General features: G+C 44.8%; 2 protein-coding genes across 2 annotated transcripts; one reads left to right on the forward strand and one right to left on the reverse strand.

The window, feature by feature from the left end:
* Positions 1–17297: 17297 nt before the first annotated feature.
* On the forward strand, positions 17298–19924 carry LOC118772036 (WASH complex subunit 3-like). Its single transcript, XM_036520275.1, has 7 exons — positions 17298–17431; positions 17557–17655; positions 17776–17841; positions 18014–18145; positions 18584–18682; positions 19128–19192; positions 19370–19924. Exons 1-7 carry the CDS (start codon positions 17381–17383, stop codon positions 19458–19460), a joined length of 603 nt encoding a protein of 200 aa, XP_036376168.1. The 5' UTR covers positions 17298–17380; the 3' UTR covers positions 19461–19924.
* A 1660-nt stretch (positions 19925–21584) lies between these two features.
* On the reverse strand, positions 21585–26714 carry dram1 (DNA-damage regulated autophagy modulator 1). Its single transcript, XM_036520274.1, has 7 exons — positions 26418–26714; positions 25499–25566; positions 24644–24783; positions 23253–23430; positions 22943–22998; positions 22164–22256; positions 21585–21723 (listed from the first exon to the last, which is right to left on the reverse strand). The coding sequence occupies exons 1-7, from the start codon at positions 26546–26548 to the stop codon at positions 21682–21684; spliced, it is 708 nt and encodes a 235-aa protein (XP_036376167.1). The 5' UTR covers positions 26549–26714; the 3' UTR covers positions 21585–21681.
* Between the last annotated feature and the right edge of the window lie 686 nt (positions 26715–27400).

Genomic DNA, 27400 nt, shown 5'->3' on the forward strand with positions numbered 1-27400 from the left:
ACATCTAACTCAGGTCAGTCTACATAAAATGGCTGTGATGCAACAGTATACTACAGTGGCCTCACGAGACTGACTGAGCGAATTGTGCATTCGAGCAATCATATTGACTAGGGACATATGATACCCCTAATTTTGAATCAAATACCCACCATCTTTTGTGAAAATACCCATCGTTCCTTGTGAAAATACACATGACTCCCAGTGAAAACACTCATTATTCCTTGTGAGATTTCTCTTCATTTCTAATGAAAATGGCCATCATTCCTAGTGAAAATACTCATTATTGCCAGTGAAAATACCTATTATTTCCAGAGAAAATACCCAAAATTCCCAGTGAAAATAGTCATTATCAGTGAATAGATTCTCAGGTCAGAATGGGCCTGATTTCTAGCTAGGAGACTGTTGGGAGAAGCCAGATGGATCACAGGTATAGGGTCTTCTTACAGTACCAATTCGTTGTAGCTATGAGTGGTATAGATTTAAAAAGGAGGTGGGTAAAAACTGAAAGACAATCAGTTGACGTAAAGAGCAGTGCCATGGACCAATTGGGACAAAATTTTTATTTTCAGGTGTCACAAAGGCATTTTTCAGAAACAAATACACTAATATTGAGCCAAAAATCTTTAACGCAAAAAATATATTCAAAATTCATCATTTAATTGCTGTCTTGTGCCATGTTCTGGTGCCATGCAACAGCAATGAACAGCTCATTCCAATTATTTTCTGTTGGCTAGTCCAATGCGTTTTGCAACAAAAATTTTACTTTATGTCACTACCTGATTTGAAAGAAAGCTGCCTCATGACAGCCCATGGCTACATTGCCAGCAAAGCACTGTATTTGTAGCCAGGCATGTGGCATATTTATTGTACCTTGTAAACAGTCCTTTATTGGAGTCACAGTTCCTGCCACCATCCACACACTCTGTGGGGGAAAGGTTTTTTTGTCAGAGAGATTGGAATCCTGCATTTCATTTGAATGGCATTTTAGTTGTGGTCTGAAATCCAAGACTCTAGCCAAAAACAGACCATTCCAGACTCTAGAATGACTTGCATAAGTATATATATATCTTCAGCAGTGCTGAACTAGTGGCAGTTGATTTCTAACAGACCCCTGTATCCCCCAGGCGCTGGTTTCCTGTTCTGCACTCTAAGTTTGCTATTTCCCATGGCAAGACCAGGCTTGCTAGCTGGACGTCTGAGTCCTGGATTTGGAGCTAAAATGCATTGTCAGAACTTGAGATGATGGAAAAAAGTAAGGGAGGAAGAATATACATATATACACATGCCAGGTCTTGCTCATCTTGCCTGGGAACGTCCAACAAATTCATCAAATTAAATAACCACATGGGCATGTTCTGAAAATGGGGTCCGTCAGATAAAGGTGTATCAGTTCATTTGCTGTGGTAGTTTGTCTTGCAGAACTTGAACAATACACCATCATCAGTCACTTGCCTGTCCTTTCCAATCCATTCCAACACACCCCAGACGGCTAACTATTATAGAGTGGCTATGTGCAATGTAGCTATCTGTAAAGCTAATGGCCAGATAACGAGATGGAGCCTGCTTCTAAGCTTGGTTGTGGGGACAAACAGTCTGTCCATATTTATGGTTTTAGCCTATTGCTATGAGCCCATACATGAGCACTAACTGGGGAGCCCTAAACACCTGTTGATTGAATCTAAAGGGGCAATGAAGTGAGTTGATAAAAAAAAGTGTAAACAGCATTTATGTGTGTTAACACAGGTTACAACCCTGGTAAAAATATTACTGCAACTACACAGGAAATGGGTAAGAACATTATTTGTCTGCTAGGCAGTTCTGGAGGGCAGCAAGGATTTCTGTCTCCAATAGATTTCAGAAGGCCGGACCTGAAGACAGATATCTGTGTCTAACTGCGGTTATGATGGTAACTAGATCCTTATGCAGAGGAGAGAGAGGTTATTGAAACAGCCACCAGAGACAGATGGTTAATGATTGATTCCGCTTGGCCCGGCTTCTTCTATTCTGTTAGCATAGGGAGGAACCTTTGCTTTTTGGACGACACAATTTTTCAGCTGAAAGAAAGACACATGTAAAGAAGCTGCGTGCAACAGCATCTGAACTGAAGTGCTCTCTCTCTCTCTCTCTCTCTCTCACACACACACACACACACACACACACACACACACACTGAACACAAGCGCATGCTCACACATGGAAGCATGCCCACAAACATTTCACAAAACAGCAGTACAAAACATGACTTTGATTGAAGCCTGTATGTTGCTGCCAAAATCCTGTTCTGAGAATCACAGTAATTACTTCAGTCCCCAGGGTTTCGAAGCATTGTGGCAGTTTGCTCAACCTACCAGACTGATAGGTGTGTGTTCTTGCAGTGACCCGGGAACATGCTATCCCACCCCACACCGCATCAAATCACTTCACTATTCCTTACCACTACATCACGTTACATCATATTGCACCCCTTTATGTCACGTTGCAATACTAAATATTACATCACAATACTTCATTATGACATCACATCACATTGCATTATACATCATTGCCCACACTGCACCTCTGTATAATCCACCAGTACTCCCACATAACTTATTATATGCATCGTTCTACTGTCATTATACATGACGGTATCATATAACAAAAGTAATGAGAAATGTTATCCACTGTATAACGGTGCTATTTTGTAGCGTTTTATTTGCAAGGGTTGGCTAAAGCAGAGAGAGAAAGAGAAGGCGGAGCTGGCGGGCGGAGCTCTTCCCTTTTGCACAGCCGAGTGGCCGCAATTATTATAGTTTTTTTTTTTCTTTTTATTTGTAAGCTATTTCAATCAGTTAGTCGTGAAAGTGAGCAAAATGTATGTGTCAAACCTGTGAATGCATGGAAAACATATCTGATGTGATCCCAAGATGGCTAATTGCTATTTTTTTCTACTGTTTGTAAATTATTATTATTGTTATTATCAACGTTGTTATTATTACTCAGTTTTGATCGATCCCTATGCCAAATAACTTGACGAGAAGGACTGTGAACTGTTTATCCTCCACGCTTATGTAGGTGTCCAAAGTCATAGCGCACTTCTGTCTCTTATTCAGCACATGTACTGCATGAGTCCTAAATTCCAGGCACCGATGCACGCGAGTCCATCATGTAACACGCACAACCCGCCGTGCGCTGGTGCACCGCGCTGCCACCAGAGGCAAGGCCGCCTGGACTCCGCTCGTTGGTCCCCCTTGGAAGCGGCAGGACAATAAAGACATGCATTCCTCAGTTTCTTCTCTGGGCGTTGCTTCGCTTGGTCAACGGTCCCCTACAGCTGGACCACAGGCCACGTCTGACCCATGCAGGAGCTCCTTACCACGCAGCTAATGACATACAATAACGCATATTCTACCCTCCCTTTGTTACTGACCACATCCGTAACTCTGTTGGATTGATTGCTGCACTATGTGACTACACACGTGACTTTGTAAGTTGATGGTCACTTCCAATATCATGGCAAAATGCTTAGTGTCACTCACATGCGATGCAAAGACACATGTCACGGTGGAAAAATGTGAGCTGTGCTGAAAGTGAATGGCTGCATTCATACGCGTAGAGAGGGACGCGCGAAAAGACAAAGCAGGTGTGGGACACGTGCTTGAATGTGTCACAGATGTGCCACTTCTAAAACACCACAACAGTTTCCCCACAAAATAACCACCGAGAAACAGTGGCAACTGTATGGAATGCTGAGAAAACATACTGAGATGTGCCTGATCAGATTGTTGGCTGTCCTACACAAAGCTGAGGACGCAAAGCAAAAGCAGTCATTTTCACAAACAACAACAAAAAAAAACACATTACTATTGAAACTTTTGAGAGGAGTCGGAAGCAGAACATAGCGGCTGAACTAATTAGGAGTTATCACACTATTCCCTTGATTGTTCCAGAGAATATCAAAAGAAAGGCAGTATATTTAGATATCAATTTATAAAATTTGATTCAGACACAAACCAGCAAAAAAAAAAACAGTTACTGATTTTATGGATACACAAATATGAGAAGCCTGACTCTATCTGAAGAAAACCAATTTAAATAGAATTTCCAACAGTTATTCAGAAAGCTATCCAACAGCGGACTGTGTTGACTGATTGAAATTCAATTATTAGTTAAACTGTATTATATTTCTCTAAAAAGAACTTTCAGTGCTGACAGATGACAATTCCTACTGAATAAACCAGTTGTCAATACGCCTTATGGGTCTCGGAGATGATTTCAGGTCAAACCTGTTGCTTGTTTGTCACAGGGGTTGAAAGTTACCACCCTGACTGCTGATCATGACTATGTTCTCATATGTTACATATATACTTCCCATGATCCTTCTAATCAGAATTAACGCTATGCATCATAGAATGTTACATGAGTCAATGGCTCCCCAAGCCAGAGAAATGACTGAAGGGAAGAGATGGCAAGTCTGATGCACACAGTGGCTTGATTTGTGGATACCACGGAGACAGTGTTTAGATGTAAGCCAGCCACTAAGCATTCTTAAGTTGGTCTTTCTTTCTGTCTGAAATCTGAACAACCAGTTATTTCCCTATGCCCCATAAGGAACACGTCAGCATAGGTTTTATTTGTCACATTTTAAATTGATGTGTTGTCATTACACTGTGTGCTGTGTCAAATGGAAAATAATTGCTAGACCTGGACATTGAACCCAGATGAGCTTGTGTTAGCCACCCAAAAGAGAGAAATCGAAGGACAGCCAGAGAGAGGAAGGAACAGGAGAGACAGCAGACAGAGATTATGTGGGGGTGGGGGGGGGGGGCAAGAGATCACAGACAGGAAGGAAAGCTTAAGTACCCAAAGAATGGTCATTAATAAATCAATGCAGCAACTAACACCAGAGAGGAAAGAACCTGAGGACACTGTCAGCATTCTCTCAGCTTTTTATCATTCCAGTCACTACTCCCCTCCTTTCCACTGCTCTGCTCCACCATCAGGCTATATATATTTCATTCACAAGCACCAAATAAGCTGTGGCAATTACTGTAACCATATAGGACAATTCTGCATCCACCCACTTCCCATTTCACCTCCCAAGGTCAGCAGGAGGGACACGGACGCCCGCTCAGTTCAGCTTCTGCTCCTTACACTCGCGCTGACTCTGTGACACAGCCGATGTCTGTGCGCCTGCACTGCGATGGAGGTGACAAAAGCACACTCACGTTGCAATGAAGCTGAAACAAGCGCGGTGGTGGCAAGCACTCGTTTGGGTTATGATGCAGCTGATGTGCGCATGTTTCCATTATGACGGTGCCGACGAGGGTTAAAGTAGCCTGCGATTCAGGCCTCGGAGCTCTGACCCGGTGGCGGTTTAGTCACTGGCACTGAATGATGAGTAGATTTTTCCTGAAAGATGTGCCCTGCCACCAAGGTAAACAGAGCAGTGTTTGGGTCCACCGGGGGCAGCGGGAGCGGGGAGTTCATGGAGGGGAGAATGGCACGTTCAGTTCCTGACAGGCTAACACGGGTGACGGGGTGAAGCCGTCACCTGCAGTCAGCGTCTCTGAACGAAAACATACAGCGTGGCCGCCAGGCCGGTTTCAAAGACAACACCGACTCCTCTCCTCAAAGTCGGCAGGTATTGCGGACTCGAAGAGTAGACCTGAGAATTGGGGGAAAGGGTTGGGGTCAGCTTTCTTGCTCTAGTCCTTTCTCCTCCTTTGTGAAACAGTATGGGGCCAGTTACTAGACCCAGTTAGTCTCTGTGACCATGTGGGTTTGTCAATTCTGACAAACTGCTAAAGACATGATCCTAAGTCACTGAATCACTTACAGCACAAAGACATTCCCTGCACAACAGAAAATGCACAGACAAAACATGACACTATGAATACCTCAGTAAGTCCCAGAGCACATCTTTATACATCTACTGTAGTCACTCTCTTAAGATAAGCCACGTTACAGAAACTATTACTAGATATCTGTGAGAGACATCTGTGAGAGAAATTGCGTTATCTCACTGACCATCATCACAAACTGAGTCATCACAAATGTGTCACTCACAGATGTCACAGATGGCACAGGTCTATGCTGCTTAATTTTTTAAACAGTTTACAAGAGATGGCTTTCAGGGACATTGGAGGCCTGAATTTAGACACTTGGTACCATCGTAGACTTGTACATGGAGGGAGAGAGAGAGGGGAGTCTGAAAATCAAGCCTTCTTTGCAGAGGTGCGCCGAGAGAGATTCTGGGAGAGAGCAGTTTCCACTCTCCTTCCTTCGGGTCGCGTGGAGGAATTCTGTAGCGTTCTGAGCTCGGTTCACCCGAGGACACGGTTCCTGGACCCGGCTCGGAAACGGATGCTCTGGGCTTCGCTGCTTACGTGCGCGGTTGTCTTTAAAATGACCTTGCGGTCGACTTTAGCGCTCTCCAGTTTCGCAACTTTTTCCCTGGGTTGTTTTAGAGGGGAGGGGAAGCTGGCAGACCCTTGTTTTCCTTGCTAATGAACACTGGGGATCGGTTACTCCAACTGGCTGGCAAACGCATGACCCAGGATTTATGCGTCCTTCACAGATCCGCATAAGACTCTGACACAAGTGTCCTTCACAGATCCTCATCAGACCTTCACATGTTAGACATGGTGCAATTCTCTGGGCCTCATAAGACAGTCCAGGGGAACTGCAGTGGAGGGAATGCTCGTAAAGCTAATTCTACAGTGAACACGAAACATTTGCAGGCATGGAGGGAGACTCCTATGTGTGTTGCTAGACTTGGTGGAAGCCTCCTGTTCTTCTGCTTAGATCTGTCCCCACAGAGACCTCTACGGAGACTGTGGATGAAACACAGTAGACAGCTTCCATGAAGGAAGATTCCTCGTCCTTAATTCACTCTGCCAAAGCTACAGATAACGGTTTCCCCATGCTTTAATAAGTATCCTCCCTGCATGTTTCTTATCTGTAGTTTCATTTGTCAGAACTGTCTGAACAGAAGAGGATGCAGGTGGAGAGTCCAGACTGACCTCCAGACAAAGTAGGGTCAACGTGTCTGTTCCCACATCCTTCACTCTCCCTTTCCTTCCCTCCTTCCCTCTCTTCTCTTCCCTCCGCTGTTCCCCATCTCTCTCTCTGTGCTTCTCTTCTCTCTCTCTCCATCCCTCCTGATCCCTCTTTCTACTCCTCTCTTTTCCCCCATCCACCTCCCTCCCTCCCTCTTGCTCGATCCCTCTCCACTCTCCCTGCCCCCTCCCTCCTTTTTTCGCTCGCCCTCCCCCCTCCCTCTCTTTCTCCTGTAGTGGAAATTCACTGGGAGCTGATTGTGACAGGAGAATTCTGGCACAGCTGTGGGCCTTAAGAGCCCATGATGTCAGCGTGATATTTTCCTTGGAGAGTCTCTCATCAGCTGCATTGTTCCTGGAAACTGTGGTCTGTTCTCCAGGCAACAAAGGAGCCTACCCCATCCCAGCCCCCGCCCCAAGAGTTAAACCAATCAGATAAAGACAGGCTTGAGATGCACCACACCCCTGGGAGCTGTCTCTTATGGATGGAGTTTAACTGCCCCACACATGTCTCCCACAGACAGTTAAACTGCCTCACACCGGTCTCTCACAGAGTTTAACTGCCCCCAAAATGATCTCTCACAGAGTTAAACTGCCCCAAACGTCTCTCACAGGCAGAGTTTAACTCCCCCCAACTGGTTTCTCATAGACTTGAACTCCACCACACCCATCTTTCATGGAGTTAAAACTGACCCACCCAAGTCTCTAACAGACAGTTAAACTCTCCCATGCTTGTCTCTCACAAATTTCCCTACATGAGTCTCTAATAGACAGAATTAAACTGCCTCACACCGGTCTGTCACAGTCAGAGTTAAACTGCCGCAGGGCTGCTTCTCGCAGACAGAGTTACTGTAAGCTGTGCTCTGGCTTCCAATACTGACATATATTTAACAGAACAGTGTCTCTAGGGCCATCTCCATTTCAAATGCATTGACTAGGAAATGTACAAAAAACATTTCAGCCTCTATTGGTTATACAGTAATCTGGGGCATGTCCCCTCTGCTGGACCACACAGTCAAAGGGCCATCTCTGCAGTCTGTGTTAGCGGGTGATGACCATAACACAGAAGGACAACAGAAAGAGGGGGATATAGCCGACTGACCTAAGGTCAGTGCTGCCTAGAGCAAGATCTGTTCTGAAGACAGAGCAGTGCTGTATGGACAACAGTCAGAACTGCTGACAGTTTCCAGAGAAAAGGGTCACAGCCGCAGGTAAAGGAGTCAGTAATGCAGAAGGTAGAGTAAGTGCTTGAGAGCAAGGAGTCAGTACCAGAGAGAAGTGTCAGTACTGCAAAGAACATGGATGGCCTTGCAGAGCGAGGGATCAGGAGAGCTGCTGAAGTTTTCATTTAGAAATACAAAATCTCACAGCTGAACGGCCGGCAGCCAAAGGAAACGATCTGAGGAGCAGCTAACACGCTAACGTTCACATCTCTTCCCCACCTCAAAGAGGATCCTGCAAACACAATCTGCACACACACCCAAATGGCATCCGGCTCTTTGAGATTATCTTACCCTCTTCTTCTGTGTTAATGTTCTCTGTTTGAGAGTTTATGGTAATGTTTTCTTAGAAATGTATTTCAGAGAACAGCGGGAAACCACAAGATAAAGAAACTCACTCTTTGAAAATGGAAATGCTGGAGTTAAGGGAGGACAGTATCTGTGCAAGAGTTTACTGTAAAACATCAATACACTGGGGTTAAGGGAGGACAGTGTCTGTGTAAAAGTTTACTGTGAAAGATAAAAACACTGGAATTAAGGAAGGACAGTGTCTGTGTAAAAGTTTACTGTAAAAGATAAAAACATTGGAGTTAAGGGGGGGCAGTATCTGTGTCAAAGTCTAGCGTAAAAGATACACTGGAATTAAGGAAGGACAGTATCTGTGTAAGATTTTACTGTGAGAAATAAAAACACTGGAGTTAATCGAGGACAGCACCTGTGTAAAGGTGAAAGATAAAAATCGCTGCAGTTGAAACACTGGAGTGAAGGGAGGTATCTGTGAAAGATGGAATACGGCGGTTACAGGAGGACAGCGCTCACTGTGAAAGACTTTCCTTTGGAATGAAGGCAGGACAGAAAGGCTGGGAAGTGCTGAGGTTCTGCTGAGGTGCTAAGGATCTGAGCACAAGTGCAGATGCAGAGAGAGAGAGAGAGAGAGAGAGAGAGAGAGAGAGACAGTGGACATAGGGAGGGTGTGTCACACAGAGCTGACAAAAGCAGACACTTAAATGACAGAACAAAAGAGTGAAATGTCTACAGGCAGACTGGATGAGAAAGATGTTTCTGCAGGTGTCCTGCACTGTGGGGAGACATCAGGAGAGAGGGATGAAGGGGGATAAGGTAACAGAAGGGAAAGCCAGAAATATGGAAAGAGAGAGGACTGAGTGAGAAAAGTGAGGTGGGAGAAAGACAGAAGCTTAGATATTGAGGGAGGGAAAGAGGGAGCAGAGAGAGATAAGGAAAGACAGAAGAGGGTAAGATGAGGGAACGGGAAAAGAGCACAGAACGAGAGAGCGAAAGAGAGGAGTGAGAAAGAGAGAGAGAGGGAAGAGAGAGGTTAGAATAACAGTGCTTGGGGCTCAGAGCACAGTGGTGCTGGTGCTGGAGCTCAGGTCTCCCTGAGGCACAGTTGAGTCCTTCAGTAGAGTCAATCTCCCTCCAAAACAAACACTCGCAAAATAAAGGGCCCGCTCTCCAAGCAAAACCACTACAGCTGAGCTCTGTGACCATTATTCCTGGCCCGGTCCCCACTGCCCGCACTGCTGCTGCCGTGATGTTCATGAGAACACAGGAGGATCTTGGGAGAGTCATGTCAATGGGGCCCTTAAGTAAATACTTTTCCTAAATGAAGTGCCTCCACATTTACCTCCCTAATTAACGACCATTGTTAAAGCAAATGAGATGCTCAGGGGGTGAGAGGTGCAAGCAAGGCTCGGCTGAGGTATGGTTTCAATAAATATTACACTGGACCACGAGCAACAAAGCATTCTCTGTCAGGGTAAACTTTTTGGGTACTTAGAGGTTTGTTTGCTCACACCTGCCCACACCTGGACCCTTTTGTACCTCCCAACTACATGCAGCAGTACCATAGTACCTTCACACACCTGTATTCTCACATCTGCATGCCCTTGTACCCTCACATCTGTAGAAACACCTGTTTCCTTTTGCCTGCACGCACCAGTATCCTCACACCTGCCTGCCCCCGCATGTTCCGTGTTAACTGCAACTCAAGTATATTCCCACAGAGAGCAGATGGGTTTGCTTCTATGTCAGAACAATAAGATGATGGTATTATGGAGGATGTTGGATGGAACAGCAATTTCACCCATCTCCACTCCACCTGTTTCCCATTGCAGATGTTCCTGCCTCTCTGACTCTCTGCTCCCATCCCCCTCATACCCCACTGGACACAGCTTTCCAGGTCCCCAGGGCCCTCACGGAGACGCAAAAGTAGTTCTGTGGGGGCAACCGTCTCTGGCTACATCCATCTCCACAGTAGCGTCCCATGGGAAAAAAAGGGGGCAGGAAGGAATGAGTGACAATACTTCCAGGGGAAAAAGAAGAAGAAGCCCGGTCTGTACGGAAACTGTTGCCGTCTGAACACCTCCGTTTTCAGAAGCAGCAGATGCTACCTGAATGCGCTGAACATACATATTGCAACCTGACTGAACAGTGTGGCTCCCAGTGAGTGATAGGGGGTGGGGATAGAGAGAGAGAGAGGGAGAGAGAGAGAACAAGAGCAAGAGCAAGAGTTATTTACCATGTACTACAGGGGCAGCCAGGTTTTGCAGTGTGGATAATCAATTAAGCGTTGATGTAAAGGATCGGTCCCTGTGCTGGGACCAGGCCAGGTTCAAGACCCAGGCCATGGGGGCGGGGTGCTGCGGTTGGATTTCTGGGCACCTGCCTGAATGAGTGACGTCACAGGAAGCAGACAGCCTCTCCCGAGACCGGAGAATGTTGGAGGAGCTCTGACAGGAGTGAAAAGCTTGGAGCTTGTTTCGTACCCGAGCGTGCTCCCTCCGGACAAGTATATGTTTGCATGAGGTGGTCTTGGCTTCACTGAGAGTACACTGCAGCAAAATTTGCCAGTTTGGATGAGAGCAGATCGCATCAGTGATAGCCACGCCTCCATTTCCGTGCCACCTGTGGCATACACAGACACACGCACACACAGACACACACACAAAGTTGACTCAGGAAAGAGCATGGGCTCTGTGATGTGCAATTCTGTAATAGTGTGGGAATAATGTACGCTCCTCCACAGTGAAACCTGAGGCTAAAGAGAACACAGCCCCACGTTACTCCCTCTCACAGCCTTTCAAATGAGGTCCCCCAGGGCTCTGTGCTCGGCCCCCTCCTATTCTCCATGCTCACATGACCTCCTGGTTCTGTCACTTCTTCCCATGGTTTGTCCTGTTACTCTTATGTTGATGACAGTCAACCTCCACCCCCCAGCACATACAAACACAGGTCTCACCATGCATCCTGCTCTGTCTCTCTGACATCTCATTCTGGATGTAAAACCATCATCTGATGCTTATTTGGCCAAGATCAAACTGCTCTACATTCCAGCCAAGACCTCTCCATCATCCTAGACCAGGGATGTCCAAACCTCTCCTGGAGGGCCGCTTGTCCTGCATGTTTTAGATCTCTCCCTGCTCCAACACAGCTGATTCAAATGATCAGTTTGTTATTCAGCAGCTTCAGGAGTTCATAACGAGTTGATCATTTGAATCAGCTGTGTTGGAGCAGGGAGAGATCTAAAACATGCAGGACAAGCGGCCCTCCAGGAGAGGTTTGGACACCCCTGCCCTAGACAGCACTACAAAGTCTGTCTTCCAGATCACTTAGGGACTTGCAGTGGTACTGGACAACAAGCTGAGCTTTGTGGGTAGCACAGGATCGGTGAAGTGACGTTTAGTGCACAGTGTGGATTGAGCTCTCTGAGCATTTCCTGCAGACACTGATCAGTCTGTATTTACTAGAGATGCTACTCATTCAGCATTTACTGGCATTGAGCTTGTCCCCTGTTTACTGTAGATACAGATCAGTCAGTATTTACTGTTGGTGCAGATTGCACCATATATACTGTGCATTCAGTTTGTTCAGTGTTTAATGTAGATACAGATCAGTCAGTATTTACAATAGGAGCAGATTGTGCCGTTGTTGAAGTGCCGTTGTGGAAGTGTTTACCAGAGATATGCTGTAGATAAGGCAGTATTTGCTGCAAATTCAGCTTAGACTCTTTAGGGGTGGTCTGATGAGGAAGGGGCTTCTGAAATTGGGGAAACTTGTTGGCGGGATGCTAGACAGACAGAAATGGCGGAGTTCCCAGCTCTTCCGCCCCACAGCAGCTGGACTCCGGCGCCTGTGGTGAGAGCGCTCGGGGGCCAGTTACATTGGGGAGGACGCGGGTCCCTTCAGGCCAAGTTCAGCAGGTTCAGTCCGACACACCGCCCCCTGGAGGCATCCCGGAGGAGCGCGCAGGTCAGCAGGTGAGGTTCAGCGAGTGCAGTCGGGCGAGTGTTTGCTCCTGAGGCCGCGCCCAATCAGAGCGCAGCTCACCCGCTGTTAATGGTTTGGCCATGGTTTGGTGGGTCGGGGGAATTTGCTGGGTGTTTGTCTGACTGGGATGGCGAGCGGCGGGGGCAGAGGTCTCTACTCTCAGGAAGCACGGCTGTGTGCTTTCCCCGTAGAGTCCGGTCACTGCACTCGCCGCGCAATGTCTGTTGACACAGGCCACTCGGGGCCAGCGTGTGAGCAAAACCTGTTCCACCTGGGAGCACAGGGAGCCCTGTGCAATCCTATGGAGGAGTTTGACTAAAAGCTGCCTCCAGGTCAGGGGGCTGGACCCCCTCAAGACAAACACGACGTGCGCTTTCTCTCACAGAAACCGTCAAGAGTTAATCCCACTGCCAGACTACACCCGTTTTCACAGAATTTGTTTCACAGAGCATGAAGACGTCTCATTTTTTTAGGGTGGGAAAACTTTGCTGTTTAAGACTTTGTGCTGTTTCCTCCAGGTTATTTTTAGCTGGTATTAATCCGTTTAATCCTTTGTTCTCTCAGCTGTCAGCAGTGGGCCCAACTCACGTCATCATCCTTCTGCCGAACCGGCCCTGTCTGTGGAGTCTATTTTTAGCCAGCACCAGTATGTCCTCTCGCCGTGGCTAATTGAGCCCCCGCTTCGTTTTCATTTTTGCTTTGACTACGATGTTCTTTCTGACAGCTTGGATTTTTTTCTTCAAAGGCTCAGACCAGTTTGTTTGGATTCCAGACTTTTCCATCTGAAAACTTTTGCTCTAGAGCAGCTCTAAACTGATCTGGTACCACAACATCAAAGTGAGCAGTCACACCAACCTCAGAGTTACTGAGTGACAGGCCTCAACACACCTGTACACACTCATCTTTTTACAGATGACATCCCATACACACCTTCACCTGTACACAATCTCCTTTTACACACTGTAACCTGTACACACACTTGTCCTTTTACACGTTAGCCTGTACACACTCATCTGTAGATAGTCTCCCTTTACACAGTGTAACCTGTACACAAGCTCACCTGTACAAAATCTCCCTTTACACACTGTAAACTGTATACACACTCACCTGTACCTACTCTCCCTTCACATACTGAAACCTGTACACACTCCCCCTTTTACACACTCTAATCTGTACACGCACTCACCTGTACACACCTTCTTTACACACACTCTTTGCGGTATTTACCCCCTCTTGTATGTATACTCTTACTGTACGCTGAACACACTGTCTGCAGTCTGTGTGATGCAGAACAAGACTGCCTCCTTCCTGCTGCCCTTTCTTGTCATTTTTGATGGGACTTTTCCATGCTGTTCTCTGCCCTCCTTCCCCAACTAAGACACGCATACTCATCCCCTGCCACAATCTCACCCAGGTTCATCTGCCTATCTTTCTGCTTCCATGTCATCTTCATAAACAGTCTGTTTTAAAGATTCTGTGTGTGTTTCCACAATCCAGGCAAGGAGCTAGCACAGACCGTGCTGGGGACACGCTGACAGAGAGAATACTGGGACGGTGAAACTGAAAGAGCGAAATCCACACACTTACACCGGTACTCTATCACTAAGAAGCTGGAGAGATGGAGGACATGGCAGGCAAAGTTAACAAGGTGCACACTGGCCTCTTAACTCATAATGAAGAGGAATGAGGCAAGTCACATGCTCTCCTGCACTCCCACTTACATTAATTTGGAAGGAAAAGAAACCAGCATTTCAGCCCGGTCAGTGCCTTCGTCAGGACATCCTCAGGGTATCCTCATTAAGGCGTCACTTGTGCCGGAAGGGTGGGGCCTTTTTCTAGATGAATGCAAATTAGAGTGTAAAAAAGGGTGTGATTTTCCTAATTCCCACTTTATTATTAGATGTGTTGAGACCCTGCCACCAGAAGACAGACCCTTTCTTTGTTTGATTGAGGAAGGCTGACCAAACCATACTCGCCACAGAATAACTAAATGTCAGATCTTTACGCACACACGTAAAGACAACATCTTTTGAGCTTCAGAGTGGGCAAGTTTTTTTCAGGAGCGTGAATCATCAAATACTCTCCCTGATCAATACTGTTTCTTGAGGCCAGTGTGATAACCGAAAAGCGCCATCTGGTGGCAGGCACAAGCCCACAAAGAAATTGTAACTGAATTTACACATGTCTGCTCTAATTACCTATAGCTTAATTCTTCAAAAAGTCTTACTAAGTGCCAGGGGTCTTCTGTGTAGTGGGAATATTGCCAGTGGTATGGGGATAGGGTTATTTACTGTGGTGTTAGAGTTAGAGATATTTAGTGTGGTATAGGGAGTGGGGTTATTCACTGAAGAATAGGAGGCACTATATTTTCAGTATAGTATAGGGTGTTGGGTAGGGAGTAAGATTATTTACTGTTGTATGAGGATTGTGCTGCTTAATGCTGTATATCCTGAACTATAGGGTATATGGAAGAAAATCTCATAAACAGCTGGAGAATAACAGAGGCTTCAAACCAGAAGTATTCAGGAGTTAAGACCTGCACTTAACTCTGTGAAACACAACAGCTCCATGCACACTGACGCAACACCCCCGTACTGCTGTACAGCTGTCACTCTGGCAAACAAATGTGGAACCACAGATCAGAACATCACCACAGGCCAGAGCAAAATCACAGACCAGAAAATAATCACTGACCACCAGAGAGTCACAGACTTGATTAGAACCCCAGGCCAGACTAGACTGGACTAGAATCAGAGTCCAAACTTTGGCATGTCTTTATGAAATTTTACAATATCCATGTCCTTGACCGAGGAGAGAGCTGCATTTCAGTGGAGGATGGGGAGCATTTGGAATCTGCAGAAATATGTTAAATGCATTTCTTTATGAGCCCATCATGGTTATCTTGGTCTTTTAGTCACATAAACACAAATGGGTGTCTGCACCCTTGACTTGAAGGAGGGGAAGGAGGGGGCTTCAGAGGGGCTTGTGTATTGAAATAAACAGTGCATGAGAGATAGAGAAGCAGCAAAGAGATGACTTTGTGTAATAGGAAGCCCCCCTGCCAGGCCTCTTTGAGCTAACACACTCCAAGGCCCTGTTGTTTTCAGCACGGCTCTGCTGATCCTTAATGTTGGCTCCGCCTCGGGCCAACAGAGGAAACACGATATTTAAATAATTCATAATTAGCTTCTTCCATTTGCTTAATAACACGTAAAGACAAATTGTTTCCAAGAATTCACTAAATGGAAATATCTGGTTTGGAAAGGTTCAGTGGAACATGGTTTTTATTGTAGCAGCCAAAATCTCCGTTCTTGCTTCTCTTTCACTGTTTCTCTCTCTGTTTCACACACACAAACACACACACACACACACATATGCAGAAATCTCCACACTCACTCCAGAAAACATATCAATGTTCTCATCCCATACTCCTAGCAGATAAGGCGTAACCTCCCGACATGGAGGCATCAAGACCATAATTCTTCACCTACGTGGTTCCTGACAGAGAAGTATCTGAACTTTTGATAATTTGAATATTTCATGAGTTTCACTTATGTTGCCACCTTCAGCACTGAGCGTAGAGACAACCTTACTTTGCTGTGATCCAGTTTATGATTATTTTTGTCTATGAAATGTATAAAAATGCAGGCAATCAACTGTTTTACAGTGCAAAATTCCAGTTCACAGCCTATGAATGAAAAGGAGAGCTGAAAGGGGAGTGAGTAAACCTAGAATTTACTTGGTACATTGAATGGGATAGGATGTGCATATATGCACATATGCATATACACAAATATACCAATATAGCCTGTTATCAGATATTACTGGCCCAACATGTTTATATAATTTTCAATATCAAAATACACAAAACACACAGATGCATTACTCGCAGAGTTGGCAGTACTATACTGGCTGCTACTGTTCTGGCCCTGTACCAGGTTGAGGAAATTAAACCTAACTAAGCAGTCATTTGTTCAGGCTGCATGGCGGCTTTGACTGGCCCGAAAGCATTCTTCCTCTTGTTACCCTGATTTGATTTTAGAAAATCTATCAGATTTGAAATAAATTACAATCTTGGGAAATGAAGTTTGGTTCCTTTGGGTTTCAGCTCAAAGAGTTGAAAGGGACCAGAGCTGTTGATAATCTTGTAAAAGAAGCTCTAGGACTAAACGAAATTGACATCCCTCTTAGCAGAAATGAGACATAGGCGCTGATCCAGGGAGAAATGTGACAAAACAATGGAATCAATGCGACTGGGGGGGATTAAGGGGTCTGTGTTTTTACTGGATGACGGTGTGGGATGAGATTACACATGTGCAGTACTAAACCACCACCAAACTCTCAGTAAAACGTTGAATTGATTATGAGATAAAATTCTTGTCACGAAAACAGTGTAATGTGCTCATCCACTGCAATGCATTCGATACTGTTAAACTTTTAGGGCAAGTGTTAAAACTTTGTGAGGAACAGCACCAACATTGTAGACCTAAAAATTCTGTCATATTCACAGCGATACCGAGTCATTTATAAGAGCGTATCAGAGCCTGTGTACTCTACAATATGGGGCTAGGCTAGGATTTCCAATAACATACATACGTTTATTTGATATTATTTTCCAGTCCTTACTCCAGCACAATAGGTGGCGATATGCTCCTTTATCTTTTTAACAAGACCCATCAATTTCAACGAAGAAGATGAACATTTCCGGGTCATTTACACTGGTGAAATAATTGCTTTTGATGTCGAAGTTCAAAACCAGTGGGGTTCCCTCAGAAAATCAGTCACTAAGATACCGTTCGTTCACGGCTAACAAGCTCGCAGCTAATCTTAGAAATGGATGAGGACGGACTGCCCATAGTCGGATCGGGTGTGGACCTTACAAAGGTGAGGATTAGCTAGCTAGCTATTAAATTATGATATAATTTATGATAAATTCAAGACGTAGCTTGCTAACTATGCCAGCTTTAGTTGGCTTATGACTGTGTGTGTGTCTTATGGTATTTCTGTAGGTTCCGGCTATCCAGCAGAAAAGAATTGTTGCGTTCCTTAATCAATTTATAGTGCACACGGTCCGTTTCCTCAACCGGTTTTCCACCGTTTGTGAAGAGGTAACGCTCCCCTTGGTCATAGTATGATTTTGTTGACATATTCTGTGTGCATATTGTCTCTTAGTGTATAGTATATATGATTTTTCAGTCAGACCGCAATATTGCCTCTGTGTCTCACAGAAGTTGGCCAACGTCACTCTTCGGATTCAGCAAATTGAAACCACTCTCAGCATTCTGGAAGCGAAGGTATTTCGTTTTACATGTGAAACGTCAGTCAAATCAGACAACTTACCTCACTGTGAGTTGTGTCTGTCCCCCGTTTACTCTGAGGGGGTATTTGTACCGTATATTCATTGAGATGGGTATCATTATGATGGCATGGCGTGTAGTTTTATGTTAAGTGCTTGGTCCTCCCCAGCTGTCCTCTATTCCTGGTCTGGAGGATGTGAGGGTCGAGGGGGCGTGTCAGAGGCAGCCTGCTGCAGACTCCAACGGTCCAGTGCTGATGTCCAGCCAATCAGAGCCCCCCACTGCTCCATCTCCCCCTGAGGTACTGTGCTACACATGGCATACACTCCCAGCACCTACACATGCATATATACACTCATACACGAGCATACCCAGTTGTGCATTTACACATACACACACTAACACAGTCATATACATGCTCATGCACTTCCACATGCACACACAAATACTCATATAAAAGCATGCTCACTCACACTGGCACTGCACATACACTCATCTACACACACAGGCCCTTTCACACAGATACATGTTCACACACACACATACACACATCCACACACCTATCTATATGCTGACATTCCTGTAGCACAGTCATACACATGTCATAAGGGCTTCCACTCAGCTGTAGCTGTTTGGCTGGAGTCTATGGCTGCTATATATAGAAGCTCACTAAGGGCATAACATGTAGTTATGAATGTAACGTAATTTGTGATGCTTCCACTCTGTTCGAAACACTCAGGAGACTGGGGACCCACAGAGGACAGATGCAGTCAGAGAGAACGTTATGACTGTGGCCAAAGACCCGCGTTACGCCCGATATCTGAAAATGGTGCAAGTGGTGAGTCAAAGGTCAAAGTACAGAGTTCCAAGCTCTTTTGGGGAAATGGTTCCCAGTAACAGTACTGATATAGCAATTACAGAACTAGGATTGCACGTTCGATTCCCAAGTCAGGAACTGGTGTTGTACCCTTGAAGAAAGTACTTAAGCTGCATTATTTTTAATAAAATGTATTTTAATAGAGTATTGTCAAATGAATATGTGAAAAGAAATGTAAGCTATGCAAGTCAACCTGGATAAGAGCATCTACTAAACTAATAAATAATATAAATAGTGAACCCCTTGTGTGTTTGTTTTTGTGTCTGGAAGTCTTCAGCAAATGCGAAGGTTAACTTCACTGAGAGAGAGACTTCACTTCTTGGAGAGACTCAGACATGCATTTGTAATGCACTGTAAATATGAACATGGAGAGAGTCGCAGTTACTGCTCCTGTCCTGTCTTTCAGGGCGTTCCAGTGATGGCCATAAAAAACAAGATGATCCAAGAGGGCCTGGATCCCGGTCTGTTGGAGTGAGTTTGCTTACTTCATACATTCTGTTCCATATGGCTACCTGTGTCACTTTAGTCTCCCTTCCTGCGTCACCTCTCTCAGACAAAAACTCTAGCCATGACTCTAGCCTCTTCAGGGAGGGTTAACTGACAGATCTCAGTTTGAATGACTGACGCGACGTGTCTGCCCCTCTCCAGCACCCCTGACGCACCTGTGCCAGATGGTGGGAGCATCGCAGAGGAGGCGGGTGACGACGGCTCCAGCAGCGAATCGTCTTTCAGCGACTGACCCCCTCCTCTCTTGAGTGAGTGACGGACAGGAAAGGAAGTTCCACCTCTGGTGGTGGCATGGAGGTCAGGACTGGGTCAACTTAAAGAACCTCAAAAGCTCAGAGGATGAGGCGTATCTCTCAGTGCGAAGATGTCTAAATACCTCGAAAGGGCGGACACATGTACACTTGTGCTTGTGTTTTTGAGACGCGCAGACTGGTCCCGTATATTCATGTCCAACATTTGTGAAGGGTAAGTGAATTGCACAGTATTGAGTTACTGCATTAGTGGCAGAGTTCCAAACAGCCAAACTGAATTTGCCACATGTGTTACCGAATTTGCCATGTTTGAGCGAATATACCATGTTATGCTGAATTTACTATGTGTGAGCTGGATTACCCATAAGTCTCTGCTCTACACAAAGCAGCATTCACAGACATTTCAGCTCCATCATTTTTAAGTCTGGCCAAGGCTCTTCATTTCTGTGAGGGGGGGATGTTCTGCTTGTTTCATGTGAAATTCGCACAGTCCCCTCCCTTCAGAAACATATTTGAAGTGTAGCCATGTCTACATGTTCTTTTTAAACACTTGAAGAAAACTGTGAAGTGTTGACACTTGTGGTGTGTCACTCATCAGTTCTGTCTGTTTACAGAAAATATTACCTATTGTACAGTGTTAAAACTTGTATTTTGTAGAGAAAGGATATGTAAATGTTGTACCAGTGTGCACTTATCTATAGACATTTTTCAGCAAGTGGTTTTACACAACTGGAGAAGAATCCATATATATATGTTAAAATTCATGTCATTGTTTGAATATGTACAGTGGCACTGTTCATGTTTTGTAAGTAAAATAAATATTGCCTTAACACATGTTGTCATTTTTGAGTGGTCTTTCAGGTCTGTAATTGTGACGTCTACTGAAGTCTGTGGCCCACGTTGAGACAGCAGTGCTGGTTTTCAGGAACCTCCAGTGATCTGGTGTTTGCTGGGAATCTGTGTTTGGAGCGGCAGGCTTTGTCGCGACCTCCAGCTTTCCAGCACTCATATCTGCATTGCTTCCTGACAGATGGCGTACTCGAAAACACTGTCTTAACTCTGAGTTAAACCAGGGATCTTACCATCATACCATACCAAAGCCAGCTTGGAGTGGTTTCAGCTTATAGCAAGTCACCTTTTTAGGTGACACAAAAGAAGGAGTGTGCTATTTACAATGTCCTGGGGAAGCACAGTGAATATAGCAAGAGTAATTATTTCTCTTCAGGCCCTATTGAAGCCAAACTATGTATTACACTCCCAGTGTGTACTTGCGAACTCTCAGACTGACTAATGTAGGGACTGCGCTTTCTGTCAGGAGATGGTGTTCCTTCCTCCCTTTCTATCACAAGGCGTCAGCCAAAGTGCTTCGACAGCCTGAGAATGTTGGCCTGTTGGCCACAGTATTGACACCCACACACACACGCTCGCAGTTCCAAAACCACACCCAAGCAGACATATCACGTCTGCCCTGCTCGCTGTGTGAGAGCGACATTTTTTTACCCCAGGGGTTTTTGACGTTTTCCTTGAAACGGGATCCCTGAATGCACGCCTTAACAATGGTACACCACACCTGAGGGGACAGGCTTCGTGCGCTGCGAGGGGTATCGTTCAGGCATAAGGTCTTCCCTAAAGCTCCCTCTGCGCAGTTGATCTGAGTCCATGTGACAGGAAATTCTATTAAGTGTATTAGAGTTGATCATGTGCTTTCACGTCTGTAGTGGCTCGGCTGCTCTAGATGGACAGGTCTGACTGAGAGAGAAGGAAGAAGCAACACAGCACAGACAGAACATGCGGAATAGACCTAGGACAAACATCAGCGATATTAAAGACGGAACACAACACCTCTATGTGCTGATGTTGGAAGAAATGGAGTGAGGGAGATTTTTGTCATTCTTATACACGTTCCAGATCAGTTCTGTGCAGGCAGTAATTTCAGAGCCAGCTGTTTTCTGGAGCTGCTTTGAGCACTCTGAATAGCGACAAATGTACAGGGACATAGGCCTGTCTGGATTTTGTGGATTTTAAACAAGCAAAAAACACAAATCCTTGTACAAAGCAGCATTTTTATTTTGAAACACACATTCAATGTGCCTTCGAGGCTTCGGTAAGTTTTTACAAAAATATATCTGAAAATATCAACACTTTTATAAAAAATACTCATTAAACAAGATTTAAAAGGATGAAAGTCCTGCCACACAATTCTCAGTTGACCAGCATCTCAGCATTCAGGGTCAGTTTGAAACACTAGGGGATGAGAAAGTTGAAATAAGCACACAGTGTTCCTCATCACCAGAAGATCACATGCACTCAAATCCCAACTTCACATTTATGCTAGCAGAAGAGCTTGTTCATGCATGTTAAATGAGTTGACCAGATCTGTAGTCATAGCAACAAGTGACTCACCAAGTGCGGTTGACAAGATGGAAGGAGACTGATTTAGGTGTGAGGTACAGCGACACATAAAGCTGAATATGACAAGATGGAAAAGACTGATAGGTTTGAATATACATAGACAGTGAGACAGACAGAAGAGATTGAGAGACTGATAGCTTTGGGTATTAATAGTAAAACAGACAGATGGACTCAGGAATGAAGAAAAAGAGAGAAATAGGTTTTGGTAACAACAGACACAGAGACAGACTCTGCCTTAAAAGGATGGACAGTGGAGAGGCAGATGGACCCACCTTGAACTCACGGATGTAGGTGAAGAAGAAGAAGACAAAGCAGAAGGTCACTATCCACTCACTGATTGCACTGGCTAAGTGGAAGGCAAACTCCTGAGAGAGAGATTTATATGAGCATCCTGCTTTTCTAGCCTTTAGATGACTCTGAGAAAGCATGCCTTTGCAGGACAGTATCTGAGTCTCTGGTCCTGTATGGTCATACCTTGGTGAGAGTATCTGAATCTGTGATCCTGTATTGTCACACCCTCGTGAGAGTATCTGAGTCTGTGGTCCTGTACGGTCATACCCTTGTGAGAGTATCTGAGTCTCTGGTCCTGTATGGTCATACCCTCGTGAGAGTATCTGAATCTGTGATCCTGTATTGTCACACCCTCGTGAGAGTATCTGAGTCTGTGGTCCTGTCCGGTCATACCCTCGTGAGAGTATCCGAGTCTGTGGTCCTGTACGGTCATACCCCGACGCACATTTGAGTAAGTGGTTCTGCGTGGTAATACCTTGATGTGCATGCATTTGAGTCGGCAGTTCTGTACAGTCATGCCTTGTATGTATTTTAACCAGTGGTCTTGTATGGTCATATCTTTGTGTATTTGTGTTAGCAGTTCTATATGGTCATACTTTATCATAAGCATATCTGAATCTGTGGTCCTGTATAATCACACTTTGATGTGTGTGTATTGGAGTTAACAGTTCTGCACAGTCATGTATGTATTTGAGTCTGTGGTCTTACATGGTCATACCTTGGTGTAAATATCTGAGCAAGTGGTTCTCTATGGCCATACCTTGTCATGTGTGTCCCAGTGCAGCTTCGTCGGCACAAAGAACGCACAGATGATCACTGGTGGAGTCAGAGTTGAGGAGTAACCACTGGACTAATACACAGAGGTATCATCTGCAAGGAGCACTGCAGGGATGGTGCAGAGCATAATGCTTTCAATTTCCCTAGTGCAAAATGCACATGTGGGATTGCAACACTTGAGAAATCCCAACAGACTGTAAAAGGGTCACGTTACTTCTGCTATGTTGTAACAGGTCTTGTCCTGTCACACAGGGGGTCAGGTTACAGGATGGGGTTAGCAAGGCAAAGGATACTGGGAAAGGAGGCCAGCACAGAGATGATGGAGATGACCATTCGGGTGTGGCACAAAGCCATGGAGGACCCGTAAGGATGCATGCGGTAGGAGATGATGGACTGAAGGAGGGTATAAGTCACCCCGCAGACAAAGAAAACTAAAGCACCCGCATCGTGGACCTCTGTCACCAGCGTCACCTGAAAGCACAGAAAGAGGGACTCTCATATGACACGAGAGACGTCAAAGAGAACCAGGAGACACCACTCCACAGTATGGCAAAGCATTTTAGCACTTAACCCTCCTCTCCCAACATCAGCAACAGGCTTGTGGAACCACGCGAACAAGTCACCATTTAGCATAGCACAAAACATGACCTTATTCCATGGTCCTATGCGGTAATATATGGAACAATTCAATGCATGTAAATGAGGTGGATTTCTCCATTCATTCAGATTATCAAGTTTATTTACATCCACCTCTGTTTACAGCTTCAGACACATCTCCTCTTGCAACCTAATTTGCATGTGCCTCCATTTACAAGTTGTGTAGCCTGCCTGTTTAATATCCAGCTAGGTCACGAACAACACGAGAAGTGTTTGACTACATGACTGTGTTGCGATGATCAATGACCAGTATGTTGATGTCAAAGAGGAGTTGTCGCTTTGTGAAACCTTAGTATTGCTCTCAAATGAAACAATACTGATAACTAAGTCATAATGAGAGAGCTGTTTTATCATTATCATTTATCGTAAATGATAAACGAGGTCGCTATAGAGCAGCGCTGTGGTTGTCAAACACTGCCTTTGGCATCAGTCACAGCCAGGCATTCTTACTGTTCATTACTCTGGTGGTGTGCCTTTCAAGAGCACCTCAGATAAGCTACAGGGCCAGACACCACTGAGTGTGGCCAGTGAGAACAACATAATACTAATCTCTCCAAAAAAGAACAGGAGCATGTAGTAATGGAGGGAGCAGATGCATTATGGGACACGCTACCGCCCTTCCTGATAAGGAACGGTCTCATGGTTTCGTGAAGTGACAAGCAGCTGCTCGTTAAATCTGGTTGCATTTTCACAGAGGCAAAAAGGAAGCCGAGCAGTGTCCTGTCACAAGATATAATATTACACAATATCAGAAAAGAAAATCTCAAAATCCCATATGCCGATTGGCCAACACGCCTTCCAGTCTTGTCTGGTTGTTAATCACACTTCTGTGTGGTGTATTGTGATTCCTGAAAACCAAACAGCTTGGTTCAGTGTGAGGAATACGGAACAGCTACTGTCCGGAAAGTTATGGCACTGTTATTGCCGGAAGGGAAGTGACTTCAGAGAGAATGAAATAAATTTCAGTTTCCCTTCTCCCTGTAAAGAAGATCAGAGGTTTTGCGTCATAAGCCAGATGGAACGGTACCTGAAAAGTTGCCACAAAACACATTCCCAAGCAGGAAATCAGTCCGATCCAGAGGGCCCACTTATTCAGCTTGGAGCGGCACCCTTGGATCTCTTCTAACTTCTGCACAAACTTGTAGCGCGCGTACATGGTAAGCATACCTGAGAAATACCCATGAGACAACAGGATGAATGGATGCATGCAAGAGTTAATGGACAAAAGAGACAGAACATCAACAAAGAACCCACACTAGTGCGCAGTGCACACCAGTGTTAGCCTGCTTTGGTTTGGGGGACATATGGAACATAACTGTATAAGCCTTGGGACTACCCAAAGCTCTTATTAATTTTCAGAGCTTTTGTCATTTATGAAAAATATGAATCTCATACACGTAGGCATAATATATGGTGCCCCATGCTGTCTGTCCCAGCTGTCTGTGAGCAAGCTGGTTCCTCCTTTCACTAAGCTCTGAGGGGGAAGTGTGACTATGTGGGTCAGGCTCTCAGCTGTGCAGCTTGTATCTGCGAAATTCCCAGGAATTCCCTTGTCCCTCACAAGACCTAATTTCCAAGGCCAAGGATGCAGGACAGAGATACAGACAGGGGCCCACAGCAGAAACTGAAGGCTTTGAGGCTGACTCCAGACCAGCAGCACAGATTCTCCCACAATGCTCTCGCTCAGAGGCAGTGATTTGAATCATCTGACCTGAGATCAGTCTAGACACGACACACCTGTGCAGCCCACAGTCATTTTCCACTGTGCTATTCTTGACAGCCTGAGACTCTATGAGTATGAGCGTTTGATCTCACAGAGAAACGACCGCCACCCACGCTGTGAGGTCATATTAGGGCAACTGGTCCCTGTATTGAGACTTACTTGTAAATGCAGTGACCGTGGTCATCACCCCGAATATCCCACTCTGAGGAGGGTCCGCACCCGTGTCACTAAAGAGGAAGAGGAGGAAATGTTCTGGTCTCAGCTTTATATCTCCTGTTGGGTCTCAGAATCACGAAATTATCGCTGCACAATCACTACAAATCTAAGAACAAAAGTTCATTCAAAGTGTCAGCGTTTACTTTAATGGGTAACCAGGCCTCATTCATTCATTAGAAAGTGTCACAAGTGGCATAGATATTCGAAACACATGTACACATATTTAAAAGTAATGTATGTATCTGTCATAACAGATTTTTTCTGGTCTAATTTCGCATAGTACGCTGTCTATTAAAACAGCTGCTTTCTGCAAAACCACTCTTCTAATCAGGACCCCCATACAAAGTGAAAACCGTACTCGACTTGGCTGCATGCCTCTGCGTACGCGTTAGGAAGTTTCCATTGAAACTACAAAAGCATATGAATTTGGAAAGGGGAATTTATAACTTCTTATATATAAGCTTCTTATGCGGCTTCATAAATAAACTTGTTAGTCTACAATCAGAAGCAACAACGCATTCTCTCTCTTCAAAGAATCTGTGATCTGGACCTCAGCCAATACAAGAGCAAAACACTCCTTAACGTGAAAACGAAACTGATTTATTTTTAAACTCCAACACAAAGAGAACCTGCACGATTTCCGCAATTTATTTCACATTAATATAACACACCATCAAATCAATAAGTGAATAAGGAAACATGTTTTCATTAACCACGATAAGAAACAACTTACCTAACATAACAGAAATAAATAATAGGCCTATTTAGTCGATAACGGTAATTACGACTGTAATGCATTCATTAATGACAAACTGCTGTCATTCATATTAGCCAATTGCACATCAAAATCATGACAGCTTACCTTATGTAGGGAAAGATAACATCGACATCATGTCTCACCAACGCAATTATGTAGGAAATTATGAAAGTGCTCGAAGACCAAATGACCAAAAAGGTTGGTAAAAAACACATTCCTTCCCTAAACCAGTACATTGTCGTGCACACTCGAGTCACGCCTCGTACAGTAGTATGTGGTGACCTTCTACAGTAACGGCACAAAAATAAAGTAGCTAGCGCTGTATGTCTCCATCTGACAAAACTTGTCCTTTCCGACACGAATAACCTCAACGACGACGCCTACAGCAAACTTCTTCACCAAGAAACTCTTACAATCTATGGGTCACGTGGGGTACGAGAGGAGCCTTGATTGATCTCCAGTTTTTATTTCCAGTTTTACTCTGCTGAGGGTTTTAGACAGCAGAAACCGCTTCCTGATTCCAGCGAACTTTGGCACGCTTTTCTCCTTGTCGGATCTTCACAGCCACAGAAAATGTGTGAAAAATATATTGACGTATATTCAGCCGATAGTGTCCAATTAACGAAAAGTTTTGCTCATAACAGCGGAATAAGTCAGACGGTGATTTATTTTCTTTTCTTTATTTCCGACGGTCCTTCTTTTCAAACGTGTTTTTTTTTCAGAAACAGTTCGATTGTGACAGTAATGAGATCCTTCCGTTATTTACCAACGTGGATAATAGTCTCGGCAACTTCTGTTTAAAATGATTTGCAGACTTTAAACCCCCATTCATTTATCAAAGATAATTTATCCGAGATCACGGTAAAGTTGTGAATAAGACGAACTAAACAAGTTCTCTGCTTTAGGGATGCTAGGAAGGGAACGTCACTTTCAAATATATACTGTCCTGCTATAACCGTGAAATACGATTTCATGTCGATTATTAATATGGGCTACAGTTCGGGGTCTTGGACAAGCCCGATAAAGCCTCCAAACCGATAGAGGGTGCTGAAGTAAATGTTAAGCTATTGATATGAACGAGCAGTTGA

The sequence above is a fragment of the Megalops cyprinoides genome, chromosome 25 (genome assembly GCF_013368585.1).
Source record: "Megalops cyprinoides isolate fMegCyp1 chromosome 25, fMegCyp1.pri, whole genome shotgun sequence".
Lineage (NCBI taxonomy): Eukaryota > Metazoa > Chordata > Actinopteri > Elopiformes > Megalopidae > Megalops > Megalops cyprinoides.

Excerpts from the sequence above, each read along its gene's own strand:
- dram1 (XM_036520274.1), bottom strand. The coding sequence starts at position 26,548 with ATGTACTGGTTTAGGGAAGGAATGTGTTTTTTACCAACCTTTTTGGTC. Across the intron at positions 24,784-25,498 it reads CACGGTCACTGCATTTACAA|GTATGCTTACCATGTACGCG; the intron begins GTAAGTCTCAAT and ends GGTATTTCTCAG. Across the intron at positions 22,999-23,252 it reads TGTGCTGGCCTCCTTTCCCA|TGATCATCTGTGCGTTCTTT; the intron begins GTATCCTTTGCC and ends TGACTCCACCAG.
- LOC118772036 (XM_036520275.1), top strand. The coding sequence starts at position 17,381 with ATGGATGAGGACGGACTGCCCATAGTCGGATCGGGTGTGGACCTTACA. Across the intron at positions 17,842-18,013 it reads TCAGCATTCTGGAAGCGAAG|CTGTCCTCTATTCCTGGTCT; the intron begins GTATTTCGTTTT and ends GGTCCTCCCCAG. Across the intron at positions 18,146-18,583 it reads CTGCTCCATCTCCCCCTGAG|GAGACTGGGGACCCACAGAG; the intron begins GTACTGTGCTAC and ends CGAAACACTCAG.